We start from the raw sequence: 9,310 nt of genomic DNA on the forward strand, positions 1-9,310 counted from the left end.
TGCATGTGCATCATTCCATAAAATCATTTTTCAAATTATTTTGCTTTACATGTTGGAAAAGAACAATTTCATAATTGCTGAAAGCTTTCTACTTATCAATGATCCCAAGCACACAGATTCTAAATAATCTGTGAACAAGCAACCGACATTTTATATCATTCTATGGTTCACAGAGGGGAAAAACACAATTCTAAAATGTCGAAAATCTTTAAAACATTCATTCTTCCAATGCAAAAATATTTACGACAATAAATTTTCAATATCAACTACGAAAACTTGTTCCACAAAACAGTCGCAATAATTATAATAATCCGTTTATCGCAACCAATTTTCAAATAACAAAGAAAATTGATAAAATACTATGAAAAAAAAGTCAATATTTCACGGATAAAAAATGCAATTCTAAAATTTCTAAATCTCTTAAATTTTTAATTCTCTCAACCCAAAGATATTTACAAATTATATACACAACCATAAAAATCCTCAAATCCTCATCAACCCCTTCAACTGTACGGAATAAGATTGAACAATGCATCCACATTTTCCTTCTCAGCCTCCCTCGGAGCAATGTGCCCAGCGTCATCACCCATGAGCACATGCTCGACGAAAGTAGTCTCCACAACAGGAATAATCTGTTCAGCAATGAGTGGATCACTCCCCACTGAATCCCCCGCATCCTCCTGCTGCATCTGATCCTTCCTCCGTCTCTTCTGCCTCGGCCTATCACTATGAATCTTCATATGACGATTCAGATCATATCTCCCCACGAATCTCGACTCACAGAAGTTGCATCCAAACGGTTTGTCCCCAGCATGCACCCACATGTGTCGTCTCAAAGCCGCCGAAAAAGTGAACGCCACCCCACAAACATTACAAACATACGGTTTTTCCCCAGTATGAAGGAGCGCATGATCCCTCAGAGTCGCCCTCTGATTGAACCTCTTCCCGCAGACTTCGCAGGAGTAGCTCCTGGGGTTCGAGTGGATCCTCATGTGATTCAGCAGATTCCCCTGCTGGGAGAAAGACCTATTACAAACTTGACAAGTAAACGGTTTCTCCCCGGTGTGCACCCTGATGTGCGTCTGCAAAGTTCTATTATTCAAAAATCGTTTTCCACACATGTGACAGGGATACTTGGGCAGTCGGACCCCCTGAGGATCCAAATGCGATATCAAATGCCTCTTGTAGTTCCCCTTGTGATTGAAAATCCTGGGACACTGGCTGCAGACGTATGGCGCCCCATGGAGGTGGGTCGTGGCATGAATCTCCAATTCAGACTTCACTTGAAATCTCAATCCACACTTTGGGCACCTGTGCTTTCGGTAATCCGTGTGACACACCATGTGTCGTTTCAGGTATCTCTTACTGGAGTACGCTTTCTCGCAGAGGAAACAGGTGTAGGGGTTCGACCCTGTGTGCGTCTTCACGTGGCTTCGCAGCTCCTTCTGGGAGTCACAGTCCTTTTCGCAGACCACACAGAAGAACGGTCCTGTCGTGGGGATGTGGTTGTCCACTGTGTGAAAGAGAATACTCGTCAGTTGGTCGTAGTTCTCCATGCAGAGGCTGCACTGGTAGATCGTCCCTCCTGCGTCAGTCTTCAGTTCTTTTACTCTGACCACTGTGTCGTTCAGGCTACCCAGCAGGGTTAAGGGCGGCTCCAGGCAGTCGTCAGAGTCAGAGTCTGATTTATCGCAGGCCATGGGGATTGGAGAGTCGGATTGGTGGGGGGGCTGGGGGAGAATCGCCTCGGGAATCAGAGAATCACAAATTCCAGGCTCGAGTAGGTCGTCCCCTGGATCGTCGGGTTCTTCGTCTCCTCGAAGATCCAGCTCCACGTCGTTAGGGGGGATGTAGAGCAGCGTGTACCCGACATCCTCAGACTCCAGGATGTCCTGGAGCTCACTGGGGATTTCTTCCTTCTGGATCAGCTCTTTGTCGTCGATGGAGAACTCGGGTGGGGTCTGACTGAAGAGCTCGTCGAAGGTTTCCACTGGTTCTAGGTCGTTCGGGTCTGGAATGAATTTTATTTCTCCGTGGGGGTCCTCTGGTGAGTCCTCAGGGGGTGCGTAAGTCGCGTCGATTGAGATTTTTTCGATTTGCTGGGGGGAACAGGGCGGGATTGACGGGAGAATGTATACGGACTTTGGAGGGGTTGGGGAGTCTCTCCAGGTTGGGGGATTTTTATCGGCGGGAGGCGCGGGATCTGCCTCCAGTGAGAACATCCTTCGGAGTTTTTTCTGGGAGTCTTGGACTTGATGCTTGAAGTCGTAGAATGCATCCGTTCGGTAGGCACATTTTGGACAGAGAACTGTTGGTAGACCGTCGTCTTTTTCAATCTAGGAAACAATTCGAGAGTGCAATGAGTATAACGTCATCTTCTGATTCTTGATTCTAGAATAATTCAGGTAAGAGAAATGTCCCAGGAGCTGAACGCCCAATTGTTACCTGAATATTCGTGATTTCAGCCAATTTCTCCGACAGTTTTTTCTGGTCATCCTCGTACATGGACAAGAAAATCCCGTCAGCTTTCATGCATGCCCGACATATGAGTACACTTTCCACTTCCATATTTACTCCCAAACCCGACTTTTTCACGATTCCACGAGAAATCCCTCAAATCCCGGGTCTCTCCATCGATGAAGATCCCATAAACAACGTTTAGTTATTATTTTTTCCACTATTACGAGTTTTTTCAGTATCAGACTGACGTTTATGCACTAGTTTTTTCAGCCCAACCGAGCCTTCCGGAATCCTAACCTCTCGAGAATAATAAAAACGACAACAACGCCTATTTCCATCGCCCGAACCCTTCAAAAATTTCCCAATCGTTTCGGCAGATACACCGAATCCCTCCTTTACCGACGTGGCATAAGGGATTGGCAGGAAATAAGGGCTGTGTGGCGCTGGAAACGTTTCGAAAGCAATTCCAAAATTCAAGCTTGAAATGGGCATTGCAATGAGCTTTATACCATTTGCGCAAGCCCACAAGAATTCATAAAACGAGCATATACTTGTAGCGGAACTTCAGTTTGGCCGCGGTGGTCGGGTGCCGTGGTTATGATCCCCAAATGTACCATTATTTTCACCCCATTTTCAAAATCTTCGGCACTGTACACTATTTTCCACGCTTGGAAAATAATAAGTTAATGAGTGACGCGATGAATTGCGAGTGAAATAACAAATAAAACTTTAAATTTGAAATTTTTCAGTGAACACTATCTCTCGGATTCTCGAATCTTCCGGTCAAATGTACGTTATAGATGTGTAATCACCGAATATGCTAATTATTTATTATTCAGAGCTGTAGTTTCTGGGAGAATGAGCTGAATTTTTTATTGAACATTCGCTTCGACTCGTGGCACTGTGTTTGCCAAAATCCGGATGAACTTTCCGGGGAGAAATAATTCATAGTCGCGATGAATTCCCTACATTTATCCTGCGATCATTCCTCCAATCTTCTCTGTCAATATTAGCTTCGTATTCGTTCAGATGAATTGGACAATTTTTTTTAATTCCCAGGAAGAGATAAACTTGATGGGGCAATCCAATGCTCAAATAGCGAGGAATATCTCCGTGTTTACTATTCGGATATTGAGAGTGATCAATTTATTGGGTTTAATTGATAGGAAGTATAACGGGAGGGTGGGGCAAAATGGACATTTTTTTAATGTTTATAACTCGCACAGAGGAAGTAAAGTTTTGATTTTTAGGGATACAATTTCAGGTTTCACTGAAAATTCAAATTTTAAGCAGCATAAAGACGAGAATTCCTCAATTTATTTGACTTTGCAATCTAATATGAATATTCAGTACCAAATTACATTGAATTTTCAGTGAAATCTGAAATTTTATGAGTTTTTTCCCCCCAAATTGCAGTCAGTGTCACTGTCCTGAAAATTCAAGAATATATTTACCGGAATTTTCTGGTTTTCTATTCATTTTCATGGAAAAATGGAACTGAAATTTATAGTTCTCTTTGATTTTCCCACGAAATTCTGCATTGTCAAATACGAAATTCCTTGAAATTTCACCTATGTCATCTATTTTCAGAAATCTATCACCAGTTATTGGGAATACTGGAGACTGATTAGAATAACCGTGATCGTCAGTGATTTTAATAACTGAAATTTGATGATAGATCCCTAAAAATTAAGATGAGTCTTCATTTCTCTGAAAATTAGTGACGATGTCTGGAAATTAGTGACAATATCACTGAACTTCAGAATTTTGCAGTCACTAAATTCCACACTTGTGAATCTCCAATAATTTGAGATAATTTCCTGAAGATAAGTGACATCTCCCTGATAACCCAAATTTTTTCTCTCTGCAGGCACTAACTTATCAATTTAGGTCAGTCCAAGCTTATTACAAAGGGGAGCAATTGTCTTTCCACGGGAAAAAATCTCATTTCATGCAAAACTAAATTAATCGTTAACATTCCAAAAAGAATGAAAAAACGTCCATTTTGCCCCTCTTGGCCCTTGATGACACAAGCTACAATTACAATCATCTTCATGAATTAATTTCCGCAATTTCATAAATGTTCATAAATTCAGAGTATTTTTCCCCCTCGCAAACCTCCAATTTCACTCCCCATCTTATTCAATAGAGCAGAGTAAAAGTGTGGGATAAGAGAAATGGATAAGAGGAAAATGTCATTTCCCAAATTAAAAAATTATGCACAAACACTCGGGCAGCCCCTCGGGTGTTAATCCTGTATTTGTCAGACGTCACAGTAGCCCAGAATTGCGAGAATTGCGTTTGGAAATGCATGTACGCTTCGCCTACCACTGGCCCATAGGCGATGGAATATATATATCCAGAGTACATTGCTTGCTTCTGCGGTAATTTAACAGAACAAATGGATACTAAAGTTGAACAAGAGTGTACCCTAATGGATACGTACACACAGCGATCAATTCCGAGGATGTTGTGTAGCAGTTTAATAAAATATGTCCAGTAACGAGAAATTCAATCCACCGGGGAAGTTTGTGAAGTTGAGATTTATCGTGAATGACAAAAATTCAGTGATTCACCGGGATGTGTCCAGTGGACACCCAGTGAGTGCACCCACTCACCAGTTGAGTCACTAATTACAAATCGTATTCACAATTAATGAATCAGATTATTATACAATGACATTAACGGATTTCCGATCCTGTCCATTTGGACAGTTCAGTGGTGAATGGAAAATCATTAACTGGCCGTTTGTGGAGTCTCATTGAAGCGAGTGTCCGTCATGAAGACGAGCGACGATAAAATTCAACTTTATCTCTGGTTTCGACAAATTCGGGAATTAATCTCATCACTGCCGAACGATCTGTTGCTCTAAGACTAGCTCAGGGGGATTTATTGCTCGTGGAATTCTGCCAAATGTCGCCGATTGAAAGTTTTCTGTACTTCACCGGTTCATCTGGAGGCGAGCATGAGGAATGAACGGAAAAAAGAGGGAAATAAAAACATAAGGAAGACGGCGATCCAGAGCAAACAGAGATGTACGGAAAGAGGGGAAAGAGTGAATTCATGGGTTAACACCCCTTTCATGTTGGATCGATTCCACGTAACAATTTCCAGTCAAAAGTTGGTGAGGGAGTGGCATCACGCCAATTAAATAGTTGGCTTTAATCCGGTAGTCGAGGGGCGAACGCAACACAATTGGACAGGAAACGTTTTACATAACTTATTTCAATGGGGAACATTTTAATTATGAGTCATCTGACGAAAATTATTGAAGACCGTTTCAATTATTTTCTTCTAAAGTCGAGTGTGTAAATTTCATACGTGTTAAGCGGGTGTAATCGTATAGACACTTTGTACACATTTTTGTGGGTGTGCGTTTAAATATCGCACGTTTCCCGTATTCTTCATCTTCGGTATTTAAATCAATTTTTTTATAGTTTTATCTCCATTTTTTTCGTTTTTCTGGATCAGAATTAATAAAATTCGAACTCTGTCTCACGACAGAGTTTGTTTTTCTTTTGAAATTTACCCCAAAATTTTGTAAAATTAATATTATTTGAATAAATTTTCCAAGTTTTTTCCACTGCATTTTTGTTTTCATGATGAAATTCAAGAAAAAAACGTAGAAAATTTGTAGACTTTTTTCTATTAAAACAACTCTATTAAATAACGTGCGGAAAAATTTTCAGTGCCAGCTGGATTTTTTACCTAGCTTGCACTTTGCGCCCCTTTTCTTGTGTTAGCACTAGAATTTTTCTAAAGAATTCCTCTCCGTGAACGCAGATAAAAACAAGGTTCAGCTTGAATAAAAAGTTCGCATAAGCTATTCCTCCGGATGTCCGCCTGATCTAATGTTCCGCGAAATTCTATAAAACCCCTGAAATAATCCGAGCATCACATTAATCCGTAAACCTGTGAGTCTCAATTTTACATGCTCCCTTGGGGATAACGATGTCATCTAGATAGTTCAATGGTCAGTGAAGATAATCGAATTGGGGTCGAAAAGCGTGTGATGGAAACGAGAGTGAAATTTTGAAATTTCAACGATGAAGCGTGAAACGTTTGGGTTAAACTCAACGTATGATATATTATGTGTGGGACGAACTCAACGACGCGTCTATGTACTACAGCCTGTATAATTAATTTTTCCCTGGGGCGTCTAGTTTGCGTCAGCGTTACTCACGTCAGAATCCCAATCAATTAGTCAATTTTCGATATTCTGGACCTGATGAGAGAAAATGGTCACCTACAACAGTACATGGGTACACTGGAATACATGGTACAATGGAGAAACGAGTGGAATGAGAGATGAGAAGGGAGAATGGGGAAAAACTCGATGTGACGAAATAATTGAAGTCGATTAAAAATGTGCACTCGTTCGTCTTTCGAGGTGGAAAAAACCTTTTCCGCTCTCTCCTTCATGTTTGTTAGATGGCTGTGTGTGTCGTGGGTGGGGGTTGAACAATTATGTTGGTGCTGGAGTATACACTGAGACTCAAGCGAATAGAAGTACTGGAGGTTCGCCTCGTTGACGGGGATAAGGGGTTCGAAATTTTAGCCTCTTGTCTGGCGAACGTGGTAGAGCTCTACGTGAGGGCCCTACAGCAGGAGAAGCCCCCTGGGAGATCAGTAATTGTTTAATGATTGAAGGTTGTATCTCATGCATATTTCAATGGGTGTGATATTCCAGCTGTATCGATCGCATACGAGAAATTTTTACTGGAAAATGGCAAACTGGAGGGATTAAATCCACACCAACAGTGTGGCCTCTTTCCTGCAATGTTTTTCGCCTCTCTCATGATGAGCTATTGTTGTTTTTTTTCGTTGAGTAACGCACACGGTTAAAAAATGACATTTCATGGACAGGTGAGTACATGGGGGACAAGTTGAATAAAAATTACCTAGGAAATCGTGAAAAAATTTATAGTACGGACGGTAATCGTGGAGCGGAGTGGAATTCAACGAAAAAATACCTGTGTGTGGGGGATATTTTACAATTCGTCCGGTAAAAATACATCTATCGATGCAGAAGTAATTTTTTATTTAGTAAAAAATGAATTTCGTTTTTCTCTGTGTAGTAATTTCCAGGAGCGTGACGTCGAATACGATTTAGGGGAAATAATCATGAAATTTCAGATTTCATTGAAAATTCAATAAAATTCCTAATTTTTTCGCAGCGTCAAAACGAGAATTCGTCAACTAATTTGAATTTTTTACAAAAACATGAATATTCGGTGCTAAATTACGCAGAATTTTCAATCGATTGGAGATTCAAAAATATATTGATCCGAATCTATTGATTTCTATTAATTTTCATGGAATAGTTCAACTGTAATTTACAGTTCACATTGATTTTTCCATAAAATTCGGAATTTTCAATGCCGAAATTTCACTGAAACTAAAATCTGATGAAACTGTCCAAGCAGTGTACTGGAAAGTTCAGCTAAAAATGTTTAACAGTACAATCATATTTTTCGTTCGGATGATGACTTTTATTTGTGCCCGGATGAGAATTTTTATTTTTATCGCCGATTTCATCAATGTTTTATGGCCAATGTTTTTCTTACGGTGAATTCATACCAGCGGAACAGGAAATGTACAATTCCCATTGTTTTCCGTTCATAAACTCTTTGCATGCATGGGTCCATATTTCAATATCGCTACGTTAAATCGAGCGATCATGCGCAATGTGCAGTGGGCCAATGTTCACTCGCCCTACTCGTTATGGAAATTTGTATCTGGTGCGTACAACGCGAGTGCATGCTCCAAACATCCCAGCATCCAGACGGTGTCACGTCACTCGCTTTAGGGGAATATGATCTTTTGACTTTTCGCTCTACTTACCACGTATGGAAAAATTTAATAGGGACACATAGCGAATTCAGCGATGAACAGATCGCAGGCGCAACGCTGGCAGCTGCCAAAAGAATTTAAAAATGGTTGAGCATAGAGAAAAAATAATGTTCATTTTCAGATGGAAAATTCAGAAGAATGATTGTCTAAATTTCCACCATTTTCGACAGTATTCATTGTCGCATGGACTTGAACATTCGAATTTCATTGAATCAATGACAAATTAACTGTAAAGTATTGATTTTTGGCTTCGCCATTCAATTTTTCAGTAGATATTATATGGAAAAAAATTAATAGACTTGATTCGACCTTTTTCTCCCCTTATTTTTACTACAGAAATTCTTGGGTATAAATTTTTCAATTGCAAGTTTTCCCCACTATATTTTTTTCTATATTAAAAAAACAATGGAATAATTTATATAGAAACAACAGCAACTATTGACTTTTTCCATATCATCCTTTTTAAAAAACGGGCAACAATGTTTCATAATTTTAAACAACTTGACTTTTCAATTAAATTAAATGAAACTTCAATAAAATGCTCGTAGATCCCTCATATAATTTCTCACAGAAAGCGCCATAGTTTCTAATCAAATTTTTTCATATGTGGTCCTCTCTTCCTCCCCCAGGCGTATCCCTAGAACTATCCATGCCCATTAATCAGAATTCCCAAAACAATTCCAATTACTAGCTCGAGCTCCGGGTTATCCTGTCGTGAAAAACCCACCTATTCTAGTGTCTCTTCGTATTTCTCATGCCACTGACATGCCCATGCCTCTATATATACCTGTTCTTAACGTCACGGGGGGATATACGGGCAGGATTTACGCGAGTCAGACTAGCTGCCTCTTCTGTACATTTTCTGAGATTTTTTCCGGCATTTACGAATTTATTTGAAATATTCTGTCGTGAAATTTTTTATGAGTTTCTTTCATCACGATTTGTTCATTTTTTCCTCCCGTCCTGTTTCAGATTTTTTGGAGGATGGATGGGGAGG

The 9,310-nt window shown here is 40.1% G+C and overlaps 1 protein-coding gene across 1 annotated transcript; it reads right to left on the reverse strand.

The window, feature by feature from the left end:
- Nucleotides 1-414: 414 nt before the first annotated feature.
- Nucleotides 415-2,743, reverse strand: LOC107048234 (zinc finger protein 250). Its single transcript, XM_015271315.1, has 2 exons — nt 2,446-2,743; nt 415-2,336 (listed from the first exon to the last, which is right to left on the reverse strand). The coding sequence occupies exons 1-2, from the start codon at nt 2,566-2,568 to the stop codon at nt 504-506; spliced, it is 1,956 nt and encodes a 651-aa protein (XP_015126801.1). The 5' UTR covers nt 2,569-2,743; the 3' UTR covers nt 415-503.
- Between the last annotated feature and the right edge of the window lie 6,567 nt (nt 2,744-9,310).

This window comes from Diachasma alloeum, unplaced genomic scaffold (genome assembly GCF_001412515.2).
Source record: "Diachasma alloeum isolate Michigan unplaced genomic scaffold, Dall2.0 Dall_scaffold_00176, whole genome shotgun sequence".
Taxonomy (NCBI): Eukaryota; Metazoa; Arthropoda; class Insecta; order Hymenoptera; family Braconidae; genus Diachasma; species Diachasma alloeum.

Excerpts from the sequence above, each read along its gene's own strand:
- LOC107048234 (XM_015271315.1), bottom strand. The coding sequence starts at position 2,568 with ATGGAAGTGGAAAGTGTACTCATATGTCGGGCATGCATGAAAGCTGAC. Across the intron at positions 2,337-2,445 it reads CTGAAATCACGAATATTCAG|ATTGAAAAAGACGACGGTCT; the intron begins GTAACAATTGGG and ends ATTGTTTCCTAG.